At 45.6% G+C, this 23,310-nt stretch overlaps 2 protein-coding genes across 2 annotated transcripts; both read left to right on the plus strand.

Annotated features, from left to right (window-relative positions):
* The first annotated feature begins 297 nt into the window (after window positions 1–297).
* On the plus strand, window positions 298–8,986 carry LOC143414386 (butyrophilin-like protein 2). Its single transcript, XM_076878660.1, has 4 exons — window positions 298–620; window positions 2,666–2,998; window positions 8,012–8,359; window positions 8,781–8,986. The coding sequence occupies exons 1-4, from the start codon at window positions 299–301 to the stop codon at window positions 8,936–8,938; spliced, it is 1,161 nt and encodes a 386-aa protein (XP_076734775.1). The 5' UTR covers window position 298; the 3' UTR covers window positions 8,939–8,986.
* Window positions 8,987–11,818: 2,832 nt separating this feature from the next.
* Window positions 11,819–14,436, plus strand: LOC143416925 (butyrophilin-like protein 10). The gene is made up of 3 exons (XM_076882598.1): window positions 11,819–11,899; window positions 12,827–13,147; window positions 13,968–14,436. Exons 1-3 carry the CDS (start codon window positions 11,830–11,832, stop codon window positions 14,114–14,116), a joined length of 540 nt encoding a protein of 179 aa, XP_076738713.1. The 5' UTR covers window positions 11,819–11,829; the 3' UTR covers window positions 14,117–14,436.
* The last annotated feature ends 8,874 nt before the right edge of the window (window positions 14,437–23,310 follow it).

The raw sequence follows: 23,310 nt of genomic DNA on the forward strand, positions 1-23,310 counted from the left end.
AGATCAGGGGCAGGTTCAAAGCATATTTTAAGTTAGCTACTTAAGATAGTGAAAGTTACCATGGCAATGCACTGGATGTTATAAGACGCGAACCACCTTCCTAGAACAGAAAACCCAGTGTTAACCCTCAACCCAAAGGTGCTTTATAGTACAGGCCTCTGCTGGACTTTAAGACATTAACATGGGGACTAAACATGTCAAAGAAAATAAAGAACATTTTTAAAGTAAATAATGCTTCTTATAATTGCATGTTGACCTTTAACCTCTCTGCTCTGTGTTGTTTTCTCTTTAAGACCAGATGAACATCACAGCCGAGTCTGGACAGGACGTCACTCTGCCCTGTCAAATTACAAATAGGATCTCAGCTGTACTGTGGAGCAGAGCTGGCCTGGAACCGAAAAATGTCTTTTTGTACCAGGATGGGCGTTTTGTTCCAAACAACCAGCATCCATCATATAAGAACCGAGTGGCTCTGCAGGACAGACAGATGAAGGGTGGAGACGCGTCTTTGATTCTGAAGAAAGTGACCACTGCTGACTCGGGAACATACAAGTGTCTTTTTGAAATAGCAGAAACACGTTCATGGACAAACATCACCATCACTCTCAGTGTTCCTCTAGGTGAGTGAGCAAGGTAACTGTAAACTTCTGTAAATCATTCAGAAAACTTCATTCAGCAGTCCCAGCAGAGAATCTCACTGAAAACATGCTGATAAAAATCAGCCAGGGTTTCGGGTGAGCTCAAATCTAACCCCACCTTGTCATGTGATTTCCTGAGGTCAGATGTGAGTGAGCACTAAGGCATCACATGATAGGGTGGGGTTAGGTTGAGCTCACCTGAAACCTTGGCTGATGAACCTGTTTTCACACCTTGGCTCATGTGATTACGTAGAGGATCATTAGGTGGTCCACTTTCCCTCTTCTGTGACTCTCTCACAGGGTTTAAATCTGGGACTCTCCACCATTTGACTCTAGAGCTAAAGAATCTTCTTGGATGAGAGGTGAAACGTCTTCAAGCAACTAAAGAAGTCCAGACGCTTTTCTTTCTGAGCTCTGTAGACATCCAAGGTCCAAAACAAAATGCAGCAGGGACCTGTTTTCAGAGTCCAAATTGCACCGGACTGCCTGATGACTAGTACTCCCTTGGTGCCTGGAGGGATCCTGCTGTTTGCATGGGCAGGACTGGTGGCAATGTCTTCTGAAAGACTATAAACATCAGTGTGCAATACACCAATCGACCAGTGTGTATTAGGTTAGCTTCTGCAGCCACCGAGATAACTGTCCTTCAGGCTCTATCTTTTTTTTTTTAGCCAGCACAGACTGTCATCGTCTGTGCCTGCCTAAAGGGCATCTTTTGCTTATTTCTCCTCCTCTTTTTTTCCATTTTTTTGCTGAGCTGAGCACCTGATGGCTTTGAACTTTTCTTGTCCATCTTCCCTCTCCTCCCTGTGCCGCAAGCAGCAGGCGTACCTCGCCAACAATGGGCGATAGAAAACCGATCAGTGCCTATGCCATCCCCAAAATCCGCCGGCATGATGTCAGGGCAGCATGAGTCCAGCATGAGCCCGAGCAACTTTTTTTTGCCGCCCCCACCACTATGCCGCCCTGGGCAACCACCCATGTCGCCTGTATCAAAAACTGCTACTGGGCCCAGTGGATAGCTGTTAGGTTATAATATTATTTTATGCCATGTTATACCCCTAATTAAAGATTGTGAATTATTATGTAGTTTTAGTTTGCATTATTCTCCTGAATTAGAAGAAGCTGATAACTATTGCATTTGTTAAACTGATTTGCATTACATTAGACTGCTGATTTATTGTGAATGAATGATATTGTTTTATGATGCATTATACTGCTGAGTTATAAGAAATACTGTTTGCAGAAAGTCATCGTCTTATTTGTCTGATTAGAAGAGAACATGCTGGAGTTTTCTGCCCCATCTCAGCAGGAGCAGATAAACAGGGAGCCAAGGTCGTAGCTTAGGCGCCGTGTGAGAGAAAAGCATGTGAAGGTTTAGGCTTTTATGATAAGGTGGAGGCACCAGAGGCTATAAGAGTTTGATCAATGCTCCACCATTTTGAGATCTGAGGCTGTCTGCATCAGTGTCCATCTCCCACGTGTGTGATCATTAAAATCATCGTTTGACTCAACCCGACCGGACCAGTGTTGTTATTGTGGTTTTTTCTCTTGTCTCCATCCCCAATATTTTGAACCTTAACATAGCCAACGATACAGAGACAGTATATCGCATCCTTCTTACAAACCATTATGGTGGGCGAGGCCCAGTTGCTGTGGATTTCTGAGGTCCGCTAGCTGTTGTGTTTAGCATGAGGCTACACTGATGATCTGGTGGATGCTAGCAGGTTTACATGAATGAAAGAGAAAATGGCAAAAAACCTCAATCTATCTCCTTCTGTTTAACTAAGCCAAGGTTATTGGGCCTGGACTGTATCACAGATACTGAGTTAGTAGCAGGTGAAGCCTGGACAGGATGCCGGTCTGTTACAGGGCTAATACAGAAAGAGTAGATCATGGATTTGAAGCAAGGACTTTTCCGAGAGGCAAAAGTGATAACTACCATACCACCACAAGGCCCTAAAACTCAGATGCAAAAGTAAATAAACAACTAACATCTCTCTGCTCTGTTTTGTTTTCTCTTTCAGAACACAAAATCCTCCCAGCTGAGTCTGGACAGAAAGTCACTCTGACATGTCGAGCTCCAAACAACAGTAAACGTGTAAAATGGAGCAGGGCTGACCTTAGAGATAAATATGTCCTTTTGTACCAGGACGGGCATTTAAATCCAGACAACCAGCATCCATCTTTTAAGAGCCGTCTGACTTTGCAGGACAGACAGATGAAGGATGGAGACGTGTCTTTGATTCTGAAGGATGCGAACACGGCTGATAGTGGAACATACATGTGCCGTGTCTTCATGGAGGAAACGCGCTCGTGGAAATTGCTCATTAACAACTATCTGATTGTCGTTCCTCCAGGTGAGTGAGTAGAGTTGAGTGTGTGTGATCAGAGGTGAAGCTGCTTCCTGGTTGTTGATGTTTGTTGTTGTATGGATGAGCTGGTGGATGTTAAAGTTGTGGCGTCTGTGAGAAAAATGTCCACATGATGACTAATGGATGTTGTTGTGCACAAATCATTGATCAACACAAACACTTAGAACTGCTTCCAGTGCTGCCTGTTTTGTTACTGCACACATTTCTGATGGTCCTACAGTCCAACGTAGCAAATATCTCCTTGAAGCCTCTTCTTAGAGTAATTTTAATATTGATTATGTTTGTGCATATGAAGGTGACACATATCTGTGTGGCCTTAACATCTGTAATCCAGCTGTGACAGAGACAAAGAAGTGTAATGTGTTGTAGTTTCAGGAGTCAGTATGCAGCTACAAAGCTTTTTGTTACACCCCAAATAGTTGATTGTGTTCATCTGGATGTTGTCAGTGGGAGAAACATTTCGTCACTCATCCAAGTGTCTCGGATGAGTGACGAAATCTCTGGTAACCAACATCCAGATGAACAGAATCAACTTTTGGGGACTTAGTCACCTGGATGACTGAGCATGCCTCAAGAGTTTTTGTGAAACATAGACTTCAGGAAGAAAAATGTATTAGAGAGATATTAGGAAAAAAAGTGCTGCAATACTATGATACTATACTAGTTGGTTAGCAGACAGTCAAACACACAAAGGCAATCATTACTTCTTTTCATACATGTGTATAAAGTGCACTCACAGTTTGAACTATTTGCCCATTTCTTGTCCCGCTCTCTGCTGCCAGATCACCCAGGCCATCACCATGTCTTATAATGAGAGCCACACACTATGTTCACTTATTATCAGCACATGTTGTTGTTCTGTGGAAGCTAACGTCTTGTAGTTTCTGACACTTTGCATGTTTAGCATGAGGCTAAAATTCCCCCTCAGTGGGTCACTGGTGACCTGCTGGATGTTCAGAGGTTCATTAAATCCAACATGACTAAAAACTCAAATGTCAAAGGAAATAAACAAAATATTTAAAGTCAATCATTCTGATCATAATTGTACTTTGACCTTTAATGTCATGGTCCTGGGTCGTTGACCCAGCGTTTTGTGTTTATTCTGATTTGTATTAGTTTAGGGTTGAACCTGAAGTTGATGTATATTCAGCCCTACCTGTGTCTGTCCTTGGTGCTCTGTTCATGTCCCCGTGTTGTGTTGCAAATCAGTCTGTGTTCCTGCTTTACTTTGAAGGCTCGTGTTCTAGATTTCCTGTTTTGTTCTGAAAGTCTGTTTCTGTTGTCATTGTGTTCAGCTTGTGTCCTCCAGTCATCATGTGTATTCAGATCAGCTGTTCTTCCCTCCTGTGTGCGATTACCCGATTACCTTGTGTGTGTGTATATATAGTGGGTGTCGGTCTGTGTTCGTTGTCAGCTCGTCTGTGTTTCATGGTGTCCTGTTCCTTGTCGGCGTCTCGCTGCCTCCCACCCCGTTCGTATGATCTCCGGTTTGTTATTTAGTTTTCCCAGTTTAGGTTTCCGTTAGTATTTCTCATGCTTCGTTGTCTGTTTCTGCCATTGTCACCTGTAAATAAATCCTCACTCATATAATCAGTTGGCTGCCTGCATTTTGGGTCCTTTTTCCTCCTACACCACACGGCTCACCCCACCAGCCGTGACAGTACGAGCCGACCAAACATGGACCCAGCAGCATCCACACCTTCCCAGGAGTTTCGGGAGGAATTAATCGACACAGTTTCAAGGTTGGTCAACCTATGGCTCGAGCATGAGGGGGAAGAGTGTCTCCGCGCTGTAGAAGCCAGGCTACAGCAACTCATCTCAGCTCACTCCTGGCTGCTGGACTCTCTTCACCCGCTCGCACAGGACTTCATTCTTCACGAACTGCACCTTCACCCACCAGCCGCTACCGCTTCCAAACCCAGCCTGGCGGTGAAGATTTTGCCCGGCCCGCCGGAGGTTTTGCCCGGGAGGAAGCGACGTTCGCGCCGTCGGCGCGTCACCCCACAGCCGGAGATTAGGATTTCGGAACCACCGGCTGTGGTGAGTGAGAAGGACCCTTTTTCTGTTTTGGACTGTGTGTCTGTGTATTCCGGGGTTGTGTTTGTTGAGTCAGCTGCCCAGCAGTCGCTAACTCAGTTAGCCGCTCACTCGTCACCTCCATTACAGTCACAGCCAGACCTATTAGACACTATGTTACAGTCCATAGCCCAGTCAATAGCTCAGTTGGTAGAAGACTCATCAGCCTTATTATCAGCTCAGCCGTCATCTTCACCTACTCCTCCGGTACAACAAGTTAAGTCCATCCAACCTGAAAAGAACTATTTTTCACCTGTTCATGTAAAGCAGAGAGACACACCACATAATGCAGTAGTCAGTCCGCAACAGCTGGCCAGTACAGAGACTGTAACGCACTCCAGGGCCTCCCCAGAGGCTGGGTTCCAGCCCCCAGCCGACTCTGGACCCCTGGAGGTTAAGAAGCCAGCTGAGGACTGCATCCGGCTGTCGCTGCCTGAGCTGAGTCACTGCTCTGTGCAGCCGCAGTCCGCTTTGTGTTCGCCAGAGGCCCGTGCGCCTGCTGGTTCTGATCTGTCCCTGCCAGAGGCCCGTGCGCCTGCTGGTTCTGATCTGTCCCTGCCAGAGGCCCGTGCGCCTGCTGGTTCTGATCTGTCCCTGCCAGAGGCCCGTGTGCCTGCTGGTTCTGTTGCGTTCCTGCCAGAGGCCCGTGTGCCTGCTGGTTCTGACCTGTGTGTTCCAGGGGCCCCGGTGCCCACTGGTCCAGAGACTGTTTTCGCTGGGGGGCCCGAGGAGCCCGTCCAGCCTCCTGCTTCGCCTGCTGGGGGGCCCGAGGAGCCCGTCCAGCCTCCTGCTTCGCCTGCTGGGGGGCCCGAGGAGCCCGTCCAGCCTCCTGCTTCGCCTGCTGGGGGGCCCGAGGAGCCCGTCCAGCCTCCTGCTTCGCCTGCTGGGGGGCCCGAGGAGCCCGTCCAGCCTCAAGTGTCGTCTGCTGGGGGTTTAGGAGAACCCAGCCAGCCTCAAGTGTCGTCTGCTGGGGGTTCAGGAGAACCCAGCCAGCCTCAAGTGTCGTCTGCTGGGGGTTCAGGAGAACCCAGCCAGCCTCAAGTGTCGTCTGCTGGGGGTTTAGGAGAACCCAGCCAGCCTCAAGTGTCGTCTGCTGGAGGGCCCGAGGAGCCCACCCAGCACCACGCCTCGTTAGCTGAGGGTCCTGGAGGACCCAGCCAGCACATCCTCACACCTGCTGACGGTCCTGGAGGACCCAGCCAGCACATCTCCACATCACCTCCTGCAGCACCGCTGCCGTCAGGTTTCGCAGCCGTCCCGCTGCTGTCATCCACGCCTGGTCCGGCCTCCGCGTCTTCATCCTCGCCTGGTCCGGCCTCCGCGTCTTCATCCTCGCCTGGTCCGGCCTCCGCGTCTTCATCCTCGCCTGGTCCGGCCTCCCCGTCTTCATCCTCGCCTGGTCCGGCCTCCCCGTCTTCATCCTCGCCTGGTCCGGCCTCCCCGTCTTCATCCTCGCCTGGTCCGGCCTCCCCGTCTTCATCCTCGCCTGGTTCGGCCTCCGCTTCGACCTCAGCTTCGTCTGGTCCGGCCTCCGCTTCGACCTCAGCTTCGTCTGGTCCAGCCTCGGCTCCGCCTTCGTCTGGTCCCGCCTCGTCTGATCCTGCGGTTGCCACACTGCCGTCGGAGCCAGCTCGACCCGTTCTGCCTCGCCTCTGCCGGCCGTTTTCCGGGCCTCTAAGATGGCATCATGGCCTTCGGGGACGGCCTCCGGAAAGAGTTCGTCGCCGCCGCTGGCATCGCGGCCGTCCTCCGGACCTGCTCGGTGGCCGCCACTACCTTCCAAGTGGTCGGCCTCCAGAACTGTTTGCCCGTCGCCGCCATTGCCGTGTGCACGGTCGGCTCCCAGAACTGTTTGCCCGTCGCCGCCATTGCCATATGCACGGTCGGTCCCCAGAACGGTTTCCTCGTCGCCGCCGTTGCTGTCCGCACGGTCGGCTGCCTGAACGGTTTCCCTGTTGCCGCCGCTGCCGTGTGCACGGTCGGCCCCCTGAACTGCCACCGCTGCCTTCCGCTCGGTCGGCTTATGGATCTGCGTCGCCGACGTGGCCGGCCTCAGATGTACTGTCCTGGACTTCTGAGTTGTCAGCCTCCGGGCCGGCCTCCTGAACTGTGTTTTGTTCTCGTACTCCAGCATGTGTGTTTTTTGTTTTGGACAATTCCCTCGATTCGCTGGAGCTTGTTTTGTTCGGTGTTGGTCCCTCTGTCCTGGGCCCCCGCCGCCCGCCCTGGGTTGGTCGTCTGTTTTTGTTGTGGGCTGTCTGGAGCCAGCCCTTGGAGGGGGGGTACTGTCATGGTCCTGGGTCGTTGACCCAGCGTTTTGTGTTTATTCTGATTTGTATTAGTTTAGGGTTGAACCTGAAGTTGATGTATATTCAGCCCTACCTGTGTCTGTCCTTGGTGCTCTGTTCATGTCCCCGTGTTGTGTTGCAAATCAGTCTGTGTTCCTGCTTTACTTTGAAGGCTCGTGTTCTAGATTTCCTGTTTTGTTCTGAAAGTCTGTTTCTGTTGTCATTGTGTTCAGCTTGTGTCCTCCAGTCATCATGTGTATTCAGATCAGCTGTTCTTCCCTCCTGTGTGCGATTACCGTGTGTGTGTGTGTGTGTGTATATATAGTGGGTGTCGGTCTGTGTTCGTTGTCGGCTCGTCTGTGTTTCATGGTGTCCTGTTCCTCGTCGGCGTCTCTCTGCCTCCCACCCCGTTCGTATGATCTCCGGTTTGTTATTTAGTTTTCCCAGTTTAGGTTTCCGTTAGTATTTCTCATGCTTCGTTGTCTGTTTCTGCCATTGTCACCTGTAAATAAATCCTCACTCATATAATCAGTCGGCTTCCTGCATTTTGGGTCCTTTTTCCTCCTACACCACACGGCTCACCCCACCAGCCGTGACATTTAACCTCTCTGCTCTGTGTTGTTTCCTCTTTCAGGTCAGAAAATGAACATCAAAGCTGAGTCTGGACAAAATGTCACTCTGCCATGTCAAAGTTCAAACAACAACAACTCCATCACAGGTGTAAAATGGATGGGATCTCGTCTGGAAGGTGAACATGTTCTTTCGTACCAGAATGGGAATTTTGAACGAGACAACCAGGATCGGTCTTTTAAGAACTGGGTGGATCTCCTGGACATACAGATGACGGATGGAAACATGTCTATGATTGTGAACGATCTGACACCTGCTGACAGTGGAACATACATGTGTGGTGTCTTTATGGAAGAAACACGCTCATGGAAATATATCAGCTACGTACGTCTGAGAGTTACTGATCGTCCAGGTGAGTGAGTAGACTTGAGTGTGTGTGTGATCAGAGGTGAAGCTGCTTCCTGGTTGTTGATGTGTGTTTGTTGTATGGATGAGCTGGTGGATGTCAGAGGTAGACAGATGTTTCTCCAGCTGTTGTCTTTGTGGCTGGTAGTCTAGAGTTGTAGAGCAGCATTGTTTGGTTAGAGCAGAAACAAAGACATTTGTCTCCTAACCCTAGGGGAAATTTAAATGGTATTTTCGCCCATAAATATAAATCCTCTTATCAGCTCTGGCAGTATTGAAATACTTCAAATGCAGAGTGTCCAAATTGTCATTCTTTATTCACACTTTTTTCTTTTTTTAACCTACCGGTAATCTATTTGACAAAGAAAGAGATTCTGTTCTTCACTCGTCGCCTACCTTGACACCTCACAGCTGTTTCTCACCTGCAGGTCCGACAGGAGGATCTGTTGCACTGATCATCGGTGTTTCTGCTGTTGTTTTAGTTGTTGGATTTTTGATCTACAAAAGAAAACGACGCCATTCTAACACTCATAATCATCCAGAGGATGAACAGCCTCTTTCCCCCCAAGAGCTGGTCTGTGACTGAAATCATGATGAGTCAGGACTCTCCTGAACACCCAGCAGACGACTGTAGACGTCTGATGATTAATGTTCAGACTCCGGCTGTTAGGGTCTAAAAAAATATAAATTGTTTATAAAAGAATTCAATAAAGCTGTTTTATTATTTGAATATGTACACAATGAAAATGTGCTCATAAACATGTTGGCACTCTGTGTTTTGAGGATCATGAGCTTCTTCCGGTGCTAAGACTGGGCTGAAGTACTGAAGAGTGGACGCAGAGCGCTTGAGAGTCTTTGCTGCATGCTCACACATACACTGATAATAGTTTTCTATAAGTCTCTGGTTAAAGAATAAAGATGTCCTGAACTGAGCCTTAGAATAAGCTGAAGGATAACATTAGATAATCAAGGCTATGCAGGGTGTGTTTTTGTGTTCATATGTTTCTAGACAGACTGGGGTTCAGCCTTGTGTACTTGTAATTTCACCTGCCAAAGGCAATTAAATCTTTTTAGATGACAGATATTTCTCCCAAATTCCTTCTGAAAAATTTGAAGTCAAACTGTGTTACAAACACACATGAATTTCTGAGCTCTAATCTCAGAGTCAGTGAGTGTTTTTGTGTTGGAGCTTCAGCTTCAGCTGTTTGTAAGAACTTGTGAACCAAACAAACTGATCCTCATGCAGAGATCAGCTTTTTTAGTAAACAAACAAAACGGCTCCCACTGCTGTGTGTCTCACTCTATACAAGTCACCAATCCTGGATCCAGCATAACAGCCCCAGACCATCACCTGGTTGATGCCACACACTGTGGAAACATCCGTTCATCTTCTCAACGTCGTACAAAGATCCTGCATGAACCAAAGATTTACAATTTTGATTCATCAGTCCAAAAACCTTCTTTCAGTCTTCAGTAGTCTAATGGCGGTGTTTCGTGGCCCAGGCAATCCAGTGTCTTATCCTGACATGTGGCTTTCCTGCTGCAACTCATCCTGTCAATCCTGCAGCTCAAAGTCTTCCCTTCAAAGTTGAAACTGAGGCTTGCTATGACCGTGATTAATCTGTGCTCTTCTTGGCAATTTCTCTGTATGAACATACTCTACAAGTGTTATGATGGTCTGTCTCTCTTCCATTGTTAATTGCCCTTTTCTCACCATTTCTATAGCAGCACACTACTTTCTGCAGTACTGTTCACTGATGCTCATGGGTGTGGTACCACAGTGTGTTCCAGCACTTTTATGCAGACAGAGGGTTGGAAGAAATCCAGAAAAGTTGAAACACCTGTAGGAGTTAGTAGCACCAGCTTTCACGGCTTGATTGACCTCCATTACAGCAGAACAGCTTTAAATTTTAACACGTTTTTTGTTCCCTGAAAAAGGCCCTTTTGTATAATTCTGAAATGTACATTATTTTTCAGTTTTGGGTAACCTTACCTTTTTTGTTGTGGAAGTTCATTACTCACCTTTGTACCATTTCAAGCTAGTCATTGGACTTGAACTGCAATAAATAAATAAATAAGTGGAAATCAATCGATGTTTCTAAAACTTTTGCCCGGTGGTGTAGTTGATGTGTAGATATTTCTCTCTGATCCTGAACTGTGAAGTTTGCCACTTTCCTTAATTTAACTCGTGCTGCAAGGAGTAAATAATGTAAAGTTCCTCACCTACACCCTGTGTCATCTTCAACTTCACCTTGTTAATAAATATTTACACACAATTAATACTGGATTGTGTTACTGCAATTATCCTAAGTCAGAAGGGACAGTTAACATCCAGAGATTTACGTGCAAGAGAAAGTTTCATGTGCTATGTGACGGTGCACGAGGAGTAGATGTGGTTTCTGAAAAAGCATCAGTACAAGATAAATACAGTTAATATTACTTGTCTCAAATCTTTTTATGGAGTTTCATCACTCTAATTGTGTAAGCATGCACAAAATGCACGGTGCATTTAAAGATTAAAAACCATTCTTAACTGCAACACAAGATGGCAGTCCAACACAAAGAATGACAGTATCTTCATTCAGGCTGTCAGACCCCTCTGTACAGTTCTGTGTCTCAGAGTGCACCAGTGACAACAGCACTTTTATCATCACAGAGCAGGAAAGCTTTCAGGAGACTGAACGCTATAGGCAGCAGGACCAGATGCAAGGGGGTCGGGTCCTGAGAGCCTGCTTTGACCAGCTAGCACTGGGAGATCTTCAACTTCTCCTTGGCCCAAGCAGTGGTTCCCACGTGCTTCAAAGAGTCCATCATCGTCCTTGTCCCAAAGAAGCAACAGTCCGCTTGAGGAGCTTTCTCATGAATACTGGGCGACTTTCCAGCCAGCTCTTTAATTTCATCATCACATTTATGCCATAATTTAGCTCAACCGATCAGATTAAAAGCGAGTTGTTTTTTTAAATAACAGTAATTTTGTAATACTGAAAGACGTAAACTTTTAGTCCACCATCATGTTTTGACTTACATGAGTTTTAAATCATTTCTTTTGTTAATTTTTCTATATCAAATCAAAGTATATCAAACTTTAACAAACTTTAACAGAACAAACAGATCAGCCAAAGTCCATTTAAGGACAGATCTCTCTCAGCAACCACACTTACCTTTTTTTTTATTTCAGGGACAAAATTTTAAAATGTTGGCAGATTTTTTTAATTAAATTTTCTCAACCATTTACTCTCAAATATTTAGGTTTCTTTCTAACAGGGATGCCAGGAGTTTGTGAGTCTTTGAGAGGGAAAAACAGGATTTCTTCAGATTCATTTTCAGCCCTAAAACTAAGTCCTGCACACAAACGATCACATATGAAACCCGAGTAAGTAAATTAGTACGTACGGTTTATGTGCTAAGAGCCTTTCAGACCAGCGGTGCGCAGCCTAACGTCTCTCTCTCTCTGACTCTGAAGGGTGGAGTTAAGAAATGTCTGCTGTCGGTGTCTCGCTCGGCTCAACTTTGCTGTTTTTCAGCGTCTTCGTGTTCGTCTCTGCAGGTGAGATTTACTGTTAGAAACTAACATAATGCCCTTCTGAGAAAACGAGGAGTAAAGTAGACTGTCTGTGTGTGGAGGAGACACAAGGCTGGGTGGAGTTTGTGTGGAGTTAATATCTGTAATCCAGATGTGACAGAGACAAAGAAGTGTAACGTGTGTCAGGAGTCAGGATGCAGCTACAAAGCTTCTTGTTCAGTGTATACAAACAGCTGTAGCTCCATAAAGGCAGCATGCAGAGACTCACAGTGTCTTATAATGAGAGGCTGCTTTCTCTCACACATTATGTTCACTTATTATCAGCACATGTTGTTGTTCTGTGGAAGCTAACATCTTGTAGTTTCTCACTCTTTGCATGTTTAGCATGAGCCTAAAATGACCTTCGCCTGGTTCTGGGAAGTGATATCAACAACATGTCTTCCCCATTTATTTACTCTGATAATGGAAATCAGGATAATCAGTCAGGTAATGAAAAAATGTTGATTGAATGCAGATTCTGTGCTGTTTAAGACTAAATACAAAAACAGGATTTAAACCTAGTTTATGTACAAATTTAACATGAGCTCCACAAGTGAAGTGCAGGCATCTTGTTTTCAACCAGATATTAACTCTTATAAAACATTATTGGTTCATAGATTTATTTTATACATCATGATCTCTAATCTGGATTTTATCTGATCTGGAGCAGGTTCACAGCATAAGTTACCATGGCAATGCACTGTTATAAGACGTGAACCACCTTCCTAGCACAGAAAACCCCGAACCCAAAGCTGCTTTATAGTACAGGCCTCTGCTGGACTTTAAGACAATAACATTAATTAAATCCATCCAAATGTTAAAAGACATAAACAAATATTTAAAGTAAATAATTCTGCTTATAATTGCTTGTTGACCTTTAACCTCTCTGCTCTGTGTTGTTTCCTCTTTCAGTCCAGATAAACATCACAGCCGAGTCTGGACAGGACGTCGCGCTTCCATGTCGAGTTACCAATAAGATCACAGCTGTAGAGTGGAGCAGAGCTGGCCTGGGACAGAAAAATGTCTTTTTGTACCAGGATGGGCGTTTTGTTCCAAACAACCAGCATCCATCATATAAGAACAGAGTGGCTCTCAGAGGGATGAAGGATGGAGACGCGTCTTTGATTGTGAAGAAAGCGACCACTGCTGACTCTGGAACATACAAGTGTCTTTTTAAAATAGCAGAAACACGTTCATGGAAAAACATCACCATCAATCTGAGAATTCCTCCAGGTGAGTGAGTAACTCTGATTTTTCTGTAAATCATTTAGAAAACTTCATTCAGTGGTTTTTAGTACAGCTTCCTCTATCCCCCAGCAGAGAATCTATATCTCACTGAAAACATGCTGGAAAGTGAAAATGTTACACTTCATTTAAACTTTCCTATTTTGGTCACCTAACAGTGGTCGGGGGACACACAAACATTGTAAGTGCTTCACAGTGGGAAAGATGTAATAATGGTAATCACTGTAGTGGCCGGGAATAACACTCACTGATTCGTCTGTGAAGGTTCTCAGTCATCCAGGTCATCGTAGTCTAAGGAGCTTAAACAACTTAAACAAGTCCCGACGCTTTTCTTTCCAAGCTCCTTAGACCACTCACTAATTCCTATTTTTCAGGAGGAAACAAATACAAACCAAAGATTGAATGTAAGCACTGCCCTTTTTCCCTAAAACATTAGAACAAGTGTTCAACACTGAGTAGTTGTGCCTGCTGGTCCACATGGTGTAGCTTGCCCACTGCAGCCCCATACATGTAACGGGGATCATAGGACAAGCACAACTGGAACAGGATCAGGTGCAACTGGGACAGATGGTTGAGAAAAACTGAAGTCATCACCAATTGCAGTGGAGAACAGGCTGTGCAGACCCAGATGGCGATCGGCCGAATCTTCCTCAAAGGCTTATGGAGGGACCTCTGTTGATCTCCAGTGTTGAGCTTGGTCCAGGACCAACATGTTGTTCGGCCCTGGTGTGTTTTAGTATGAATTACATACAGTATCTCTGTTGTTTTGGCCCAGACGTGACACCTCACACCTGTTTCTCACCTGCAGATCGATCAGGACCGAGTGGAACTGGATCTATTGGAGTGATAGTTGGCCTGATAGTTGCAGGTGTGGCTGCTGCTGCTGGTTTATCGTTCTGCAGAAAACAAAAGCCACAGAGTCCGGATTCCTTCCAGCCTCCCGATGATCAGGACTAGACTGTCTGCTAAACTCTAAACCGAGTCTTCAGCCGGTGCTCTAAACTCTCAGTGCTGACACCAAACATGATAATCAATGTCATCATCATCACACTTGACAGCAGAACAGCGACTCAGATGATATAAATAGACAAAGTTTAAAGTTATACTTTTGTTTCCTTTGATAATAGTTAATCATGCTTAATTCTTATCATGTTATCAAGATTAAATCTGATCAACATGATGATGAATGAGAAAACATCTTAACATCACCAGTCATCCTGTTGAACCTCAGCTCTGTATTTCAATATTATATTAAACAACACTTCCTGACTTTTCTACTCTGTGTGTCCTGTTGAATGTTTTTGGGCTAACTGTGGCTCAGAGGTTGAGCTGGTTGAAAGGTTGGTGGTTTCACCCCTGAGTGTTCCAGTCTGCACTCTGAGAAGTCTTTGGGAAAGATACAAACATCGAGCTACACAGAAAACATGTGGGTGTGGAAATGGGTGAATGAGTCTCACTATATAAGAACCAGCAAAATTAGATCTTTCATAATCATACAGTTTTATACTTTTGTAAATCAAAACAGATGATTTAGGACAGACAAAAAATACTGAATGTATTTATTGTTTTTTGTAGACAGTTACCTGCAGTGGGCTTCAATGGTAATGGAGGTCAGCCGATTCAACAATGAGACACCCCTGATGTGTTTTAGTATGAATCACATACACTATCTGTGTTTTTTGGCCCACACAGGGGTCATCTGTGTTTCCTTCGTGTGGAGTGACTTCAGGGCCACGTCTGTGCCACAGAACATTTGGCCGTGCTGTAACTGAGCTGTAAAGATCAAAACCAGCCCTGCAACACATTTTTTCAGTAAATGCAACTTGTAGTAAATTTAAGCTGCCAATTATAGCAAATTGTTTTTGTACAATTAAAAAATGTTAAAGTAATGTAATTTATTACTGTCATTTTGAGAAAAATAGGAGATGTGGACAAAGATTCTAGCTATGTCCCAAAACCCAGAGGACGCAGCCTTCTCGGTTTGCGTCGACCATGTCCTCTGAAGACCGAGAAGGCTGGAAGTGCGAGGCTGCAAAATGGGACGGTCTAGCCTTCAGATTTGTGTCACCAGCTGTCTCGATGGAGTTTAATAAACTCCGCCATCTGCTCCTCGCTTGCTAAAATATAACAGGACACTGGAGTACGTTCTCTACCATCTTACAGTTCTGTTTAATCAGTTTTCTGTTTGAAGTTTATTCAGTTGTGAAAACTATAACTTTAATCTCAGCCAAACCGATTTACTCAGGAACAAATAAAACACTGGAAATAGCCAAAAAATAACATTTTAAGTTACCACCAATTCACCACAGGGATCTGAAAACAATGTGCCCTCAATGTGTTCTCTTCTAGCTATCGAGCTGGTGGGTAACAGACGTCTCCGAAAACGTTGAAGCACTTTTACAAATATGTGATGTCTTGATAAACCGAGCAGATATTTGAAGTTTACACAGCTACATTCTCGCCTAAATATCTTAAAAGTATGACGCACAAACCGTAATCAGAGTAATATTGAAACTAAGTAGCGGCCACCATTGTTGAAGCTGGAATTGGCTGGGCTGCGCTATGAATTCTGGGATAGCTTGGGCTATGAAGGATACATCCGACCCATCCTTCAAATCCGTGGAAATGAAGGACGCATTTGTTGCTATGACAACAATGTGGAACCTGTCTAAAAGGTGTGTAAAATGTGAGAGGAAGGTCAGTTTTGCTAAATCCAAGTTGGACTTCATTCTATGTGATGGAAGTACAAAAGATACCCTCAGATGACCCCCAGCTTCCACTGGTGTGTTGACAATAGCCCTGTGGCTATGTTTCGTCCTCTTCTAAACTGTGTGAAGTTAAGCTCTGGATTATAACCTGTGGTCATCTACCATATTCACCCAATGGCTTCTCATCATGAGTGATGCCCCTCTCACACTACTTAAGACCGCGGGAGAGTCTGCTTCTTCGTTGGATCATTGTGCTAACTACCATCAGTGTAGCTCCGGCTGGCCAAGTAATTCTTAGTGCTTTCTCCTAATAACCTTCTTCTCTCGTTTTACAGACATTCCTGGACCCCAGCCTGTTTCTCCTGCCCCTCTGACCCTGAGTGGACGGGTTGCAGCTCAGTAAAGCACCACTCCTACAGCCAAACCCATTTGTTCTGATTGGATTGTTAAATTTGTGATTGACATGACATTGACCAATCAGCCGAAAGGAGGAAAAATCGGGTCAAAATTTGTACTTGCAAGTTGAAACTCACACACAAGCAGGAAACTTGAGCGCAGAGTTTCACAGATCGTTTTCTTTGTAGTAAACATACCTTAACAAATTTTTTTTAACTTTTGTGTAACTTTAGTTTTTTACAAACACAAATCACACACAAATTCTCATCTGTAGATGCACAAACATAAAATTTCGAGATATTTTGTTTACATGGTTACAAAACTCAGTTCACAACTACGCAAAAATATTCATGAGCACAATTTGAGCCCATAGTGGAGGTTTAAAGTTTACTGGATGAGAATTATCATGTGCAATATCATGTGCAATGCTTCAGTTTGACCTCATGGGGGCAGTGCTGTTATACACTCAGACTGCAGGATATAATAACAGTGTTGGAGTGTGAAAGTACATCAGCTTCAAACCATAAATTGTCTTTTTTTTTTCTGAGTATTTTGTAAATACTCATTTGTTCTTTTGATTCCTCAGAGGCATCCAATAATCCAATTATTTCTCAGGGCTGTGTCCACTTAATACTATATAACTTTATAACACTTATTGTTAATAAAAAGCATAGAATTATCGAGGCACTGCAAATTATTTAATTCCAACAATTTCCAGAGGGATTTCTGATGACATCAAACTGTTTGTGTGTTTGTTGTCACAGCAGCAGCCATCAGTGACATCAGCACACAAAAGCAACACAACAGCAGGTTCAGATACTCAGAGGAACAATTCATTTCAATGTCTGACCAGTTTGTAGTTTATGTGTCTGAGTTCAGTTTAAGAGCTTTAAAATACTGATCACGAGTTTCAAACAAACAACATATAAGAACACAAGATGGAAACAAACACATAGAGAGGTGAACCATAAACTGTCACGCTGACCTCTTACTAAACACTCTGACAATTCTCCACTAACATCATTAAATGTATCTTCTGTCACTCTAATGGATCCTACGAAATAAAACAAAACACATTCAAAGACTATTTTCTGAAAATAGTTAAGAAGTTTCTGGATGTTATTATATTTTTCAAAAGGGGAAAACAGCAAACAGGACTCTCCAGCTGCCCCGGAGCAGACTGCAATCATTGCACCAGACGTGCTTCATCATGTTTCAGACACACCTTCATGCTCAGTTTAGCCGTTACCTGTGTGCTCTAAAAGTCTCTCCTGTCTCCTTCCCTAACCTCCTTTCTCTGACCTCAGTGAAAACACCAATGAGGTGAAGGAAAAGTCACTAGGAGAACTGATAAGGAGTTAGGAAATAACAGAGCCGTGTGCTGAGAATGAGCTTACACTCGTCTGTCGTTAACAGCGTCCACAGGGTAAAAACTACAATGACCAGAAGATGGACTACAAAACATGCACCTTACTTTTCCACAGTGTGTTCTGACCCTGGTGTTTGAAAAACGTGTTCACTACAAAGGCTGAAATTATAAAGAAGATTTAGAGACAGATTTACTAACATGTGCAGCAGCATCACATCTGTATCTGTAAGAGTTTCACTGTCAGAAGAAGAAAACTTAAACGAGTCAGATGTGAATTACAAAGACTGTTTCACTGTAACTGCAGGAAGTTGAACAGTGAAACTTTCCTGACTCGTGGCCGTTGTGCCTGTGGCAGTTGTTGCTGGGAGGTTATTACTGGGAGGGAGATGTTATCAGAGTCATCAGAGCTTCATCGGCTCAGAGTCGTTACCACAGCACCAAAACTTTGTCTCTGTCAGTGAATGATCTTCTTCTCTGCTGGATCTGAAACAAAGGCAGCTGTTACTGTGTTAGATTCACGTCTGCATGTTGAAACATCTTATTAAAAGTAAAGATGTGCACATACAGGCACGTGTCACAGTGTCAGCTGATGATCTGACAGTGAGTCGTGCTCTGTGCTCTTCTGCACATCACAGAGGTCACTTTATAATCATGCAGCTCTCACAGAAGCTCAGTCCTCAGAGTCCTCTGCACAGTGCTCAGGCATTTCCAGTCAGATTTCCAGTCAAATATCCCAAACCTGCCGACTGGGATATTTGACTGGAGCCTTCAGTTTGGTTATTTATTTATTTCCATCCTTGTTCTTAATGTTTTGACCATCACAGCACTATGAACTGTGGGTAATCCCTCAGGTCCACAGAGATGAGGACTTAAAGAAAATGCAAATAAGGAGTCAGAGTGTGTGCAGAGAGGCGTCATGCACTTGATACCAGGACGGCCCTGAGCCCTCAGAGGCCGACACAAAGCTGTGACTGTTTATCTGCACGTCCATTTTGTCTGCAGGCTGAGTGATCTGACTGAGCTCAGCCTCCATTTTCTACAGGGAGACGCTCAGAGAGGCTTTCAGTTTCATTTCACAGGAACAGCTTTGCTTCTGTTTTACATGCAGGTGCTGCACAGAACACACCCTGTTCAACCTGTTTGTGTGACTGACTGCAGCTCAGAAAAAATGACACAATACAAAGAAAAAAAATCCCCTTCATAACAAAGAGGAAATGTACTCAGTTGCTCTCCTGTACGCTGATCACAGTCATGTTATTTACAGGAAGCTGCTGTGTTCTTGCAGTCAGTGACTCTTGACTTTATTTTAAAACTGTAATTCTCACTAATCCAGTCAAGCTTTTGTCAAAGATGGAGGCAGTATGATGATGTGGAGTGAAATTTTCCTAGCAGCAAAAATTTGTGGCACACTTCACCTACTTCCAAGGTGCAGGGAGAGGATGAGAAACTAACAACGCAGGAAGTCCAACAACACTTAAAAGTAAAGAGGAACAACTTTATTAACTGTGTAAAATTTTCTTCACTAGAAAAATAAGAGTCATCGTCACTGGAAACAAACTGAATGCAGAGAGATGTGGAGATGAGAAACTGCAACCAGTGGCAGTGTCTCATCTCCTTAGTCTGGGATTAGATTCTGCCCTCTGAGATAACAACGACAACGAGCAGCAACAGAGGAACTGCTGCAGAGCATGCAAGCATGCAACTTCCTATGGATCACATGTAGAGATTTTCTTTGGTCACCTGTTTAGAAATTCATGAAAATGTCATAATAGTCCATAAATATAATATTGTGGTGTAACTTAACATTTTGCACTGATCACCACCTGCACTCATGTATATATATATATATATATATATATATATAAAACACCCAGCACGCCCCTGCGGGCGGTTTATCCTTCAAGCTCGGGTCCTCTACCAGAGGCCTGGGAGCTTGAGGGTCCTGCGCAGTATCTTAGCTGTTCCCAGGACTGCGCTCTTCTGGACAGAGATCTCCGATGTTATTCCCGGGATCTGCTGGAGCCACTCGCCTAGCTTGGGAGTCACCGCACCTAGTGCTCCGATTACCACGGGGACCACCGTTACCTTCACCCTCCACATCCTCTCCAGCTCTTCTCTGAGCCCTTGGTATTTCTCCAGCTTCTCGTGTTCCTTCTTCCTGATATTGCTGTCATTCGGAACCGCTACATCGATCACTACGGCCGTCTTCTTCTGTTTGTCTACCACCACTATGTCCGGTTGGTTAGCCACCACCATTTTGTCCGTCTGTATCTGGAAGTCCCACAGGATCTTAGCTCGGTCATTCTCCACCACCCTTGGGGGCATCTCCCATTTTGACCTCGGGACTTCCAGGTTATACTCGGCACAGATGTTCCTGTACACTATGCCGGCCACTTGGTTATGGCGTTCCATGTATGCCTTGCCTGCTAGCATCTTGCACCCTGCTGTTATGTGCTGGATTGTCTCTGGGGCATCTTTACACAGCCTGCACCTGGGGTCTTGCCTGGTGTGATAGACCCCAGCCTCTATGGATCTTGTGCTCAGAGCTTGTTCTTGTGCTGCCATGATTAGTGCCTCTGTGCTGTCTTTCAGTCCAGCTTTGTCCAGCCACTGGTAGGATTTCTGGATATCAGCCACCTCCTCTATCTGCCGGTGGTACATACCGTGCAGGGGCCTGTCCTTCCATGATGGTTCCTCGTCTCCCTCCTCTTTCTTGGGTTTCTGCTGCCTGAGGTATTCACTGAGCACTCGGTCAGTTGGGGCCATCTTCCCAATGTATTCTTGGATGTTCGTTGTCTCATCCTGGACTGTGGTGCTGACACTCACCAGTCCCCGGCCCCCTTCCTTCCGCTTAGCGTACAGCCTCAGGGTGCTGGACTTGGGGTGAAACCCTCCATGCATGGTCAGGAGCTTTCTTGTCTTTATGTCAGTGGCTTCTATCTCCTCCTTTGGCCAGCCTATTACCCCAGCAGGGTACCTGATCACGGGCAGGGCGTATGTGTTGATGGCCCGGATCTTGTTCTTACCATTCAGCTGACTCCTCAGGACTTGCCTGACCCTCTGCAGGTACTTGGTGGTTGCAGCCTTTCTAGCGGCCTCTTCATGGTTCCCATTTGCCTGCGGGATCCCCAGGTACTTGTAACTGTCCTCTATGTCTGCAATGTTGCCTTCTGGTAGTTCAATCCCCTCAGTTCTGACTACCTTCCCTCTCTTTGTTACCATCCGACTACACTTCTCCAGTCCGAACGACATTCCAATGTCATTGCTGTATAGCCTGGTAGTGTGGATCAGTGAATCGATGTCTCGTTCACTCTTGGCATACAGCTTGATGTCATCCATGTACAGGAGGTGGCTGACAACTGCTCCGTTCCGTAGTCGGTATCCGTAGCCAGTCTTGTTAATGATCTCACTGAGGGGGTTCAGGCCTATGCAGAACAGCAGTGGGGACAGAGCATCTCCTTGGTAGATCCCGCACTTGATGGTGACTTGTGCTATGGGCTTGGAGTTGGCCTCTAGTGTTGTACGCCACATCCCCATTGAGTTCCTGATGAAGGCTCTTAGGGTCCCATTGATCTTGTACAATTCTAGGCATTCCAGTATCCAGCTGTGGGGCATTGAGTCATAGGCCTTCTTGTAATCAATCCAGGCAGTGCACAGGTTGGTCAGTCTGGTCTTGCAGTCTCGGCTGATTGTTCTGTCTACCAGTAGCTGGTGTTTTGCGCCTCTGGTATTCTTGCCAATTCCTTTCTGTGTCCCGCTCATGTATTGACCCATGTGCCTGTTCATCTTAGCCGATATGATGCCTGACAGGAGCTTCCATGTAGTACTGAGGCAGGTTATTGGTCGGTAGTTGGTGGGGACCGGTCCCTTCTTGGGGTCCTTGGGGATCAGGACCGTCCGGCCTTCAGTTAGCCATTCCGGGTGTCTCTCGTTAACTAGCAGCTGGTTCATTTGTGCTGCCAGACGCTCGTGGAGTGCAGTCAGTAGGCGTGAACCATGTCGGGCCCTGGTGCTGTCCAACTCTTCATACTGGAGACCCTTTCTTGGATATCTGCCACTGTGATGGTTACTGGACCCTGTTCAGGGAGGTCGCTGTGGTCTGCCCTCAGATCCACTAGCCACTGAGCATTGCCGTTATGGGTTGCATCCTTCTCCCATATGCTCTTCCAGTATTGCTCCGTCTCCAGCCTTGGTGGTGCTGTTCTCTTATTGTTCCCTTGCCACTGAGAGTACACCTTTGCTGGTTCTGTGGAGAACAGCTGGTTTATGCTCCTGCCTTCTATCTCTCTGGTGTACCTCCTCAAGCGGCTGGCCAAGGCTGTGAGTCTTTGCTTGGCAGTTTCCAAGGCCTCAGGTATGGACAGCTTGCTGTATTTCTTAGGCACCTTATTCGTCGCACCTTTCTGCAACTCTGTTAGTTGGCTAACCTCCCTCCGTGCTACTTTGATCTTGCCCTCTAGCCTCCTTCTCCATGGAGGGTACTGCCCCTTGTGGCTGTTCAACTTGTAGCCAAGCATCTCACTGATCACTGCTGCCGTATTGTAGTTGTAGGTATTGCCCGTAGTGCTGCATTAACATCATCTAGCAGACCTTCTGAGGGTACTTCACGTAATCTTGGTAACCGGCTACGGGGGATCCAGGTTTCAAGCTTGGCCATGATCCTATTTTTCAGGTCAGTTCCTCTCGCGCTCAACAATCCTTCTCCTATCTTCTCCTATCGCACTTGGGGCTATGTACCCAATCTCGGGTGGGGGTGATGATATCTCCCCCCTGACCTGGCGTCCTGACTCCTCCTTGCCGTAGCATTTGTGTTGTACCTCGTCAATCTCTAGCTGTGAGAGCAGTCCCTTCTTTCGAATGTTGGAACACTGAGCTACTAGTTGTTTCGCCGTCATTGTGGATGTTGGGTATCGAAGAATCCATAGGTCCCTCATCCTATTCATGTAGCCCCTTCCGCCGGGGTTACTTGCGTAGTAGCATTCCAACAACGCCCTGTTTTCGTCCCTTGCCCACCGATGCCTTCTTGTTCCAGTAGCCCACTTTTCGTCAGGGTGCCCTGGTTCCTCAACACCTGACACGGACCTTGTTGATCCGGGCGACGTCCGAGCCGGCATGCCTTCATATTTATCTGTCTCGCTCATGTCTGCGGTAGGCTTGCTTAGCATAGGGGGTCTAGCCTTAGGACCCTTACTGGATACAGACGCCCCAGGCAGGAATTGAACTTGCGATCCTCTGTTCCAAAGGCGTGTAGTCTAACCACTACGCTATCCAGCTGCTATATATATATATCTATATATATCTATATATATATATATATATCTACTTAGCACTTTTAATTCTTATTCTTATTTTTTTCTCATGTCTATTTAAGCGTTATTTATGACAGTATGTTTGCACTAAGCACCGCAGCAATTTCCTAATGTTGTAAACCTGCTCAACATTTGGCAACAAAACCCTTTCTGATTCTGATTCTAACAGTACTGTGCAAAAGTGTTGAACCATCAATCTGATTCCAAGCAGACAGACTGTCTTTGAAATTTTAACGTGATGTTAGGCAGCAGTTCTCCAGCTTTCTGAGGCTCTTTCATGGTTTTTCTTTGGACATTGGCTGCTTTTTCACTCATTTTCAGTCCTTGTAGCTGACAGATGAAGGTATTTATTTAATACTGAAATATGAA

This window comes from Maylandia zebra, linkage group LG3 (genome assembly GCF_041146795.1).
Source record: "Maylandia zebra isolate NMK-2024a linkage group LG3, Mzebra_GT3a, whole genome shotgun sequence".
NCBI classification, from domain to species: Eukaryota; Metazoa; Chordata; class Actinopteri; order Cichliformes; family Cichlidae; genus Maylandia; species Maylandia zebra.

Coding starts and splice junctions, on each gene's coding strand:
- LOC143414386 (XM_076878660.1), top strand. CDS start 299: ATGAACATCACAGCCGAGTCTGGACAGGACGTCACTCTGCCCTGTCAA. Junction 2,999..8,011: donor TCTGATTGTCGTTCCTCCAG/GTGAGTGAGTAG, acceptor TTCCTCTTTCAG/GTCAGAAAATGAACATCAAA. Junction 8,360..8,780: donor GAGAGTTACTGATCGTCCAG/GTGAGTGAGTAG, acceptor TCTCACCTGCAG/GTCCGACAGGAGGATCTGTT.
- LOC143416925 (XM_076882598.1), top strand. CDS start 11,830: ATGTCTGCTGTCGGTGTCTCGCTCGGCTCAACTTTGCTGTTTTTCAGC. Junction 11,900..12,826: donor CTTCGTGTTCGTCTCTGCAG/GTGAGATTTACT, acceptor TTCCTCTTTCAG/TCCAGATAAACATCACAGCC. Junction 13,148..13,967: donor CAATCTGAGAATTCCTCCAG/GTGAGTGAGTAA, acceptor TCTCACCTGCAG/ATCGATCAGGACCGAGTGGA.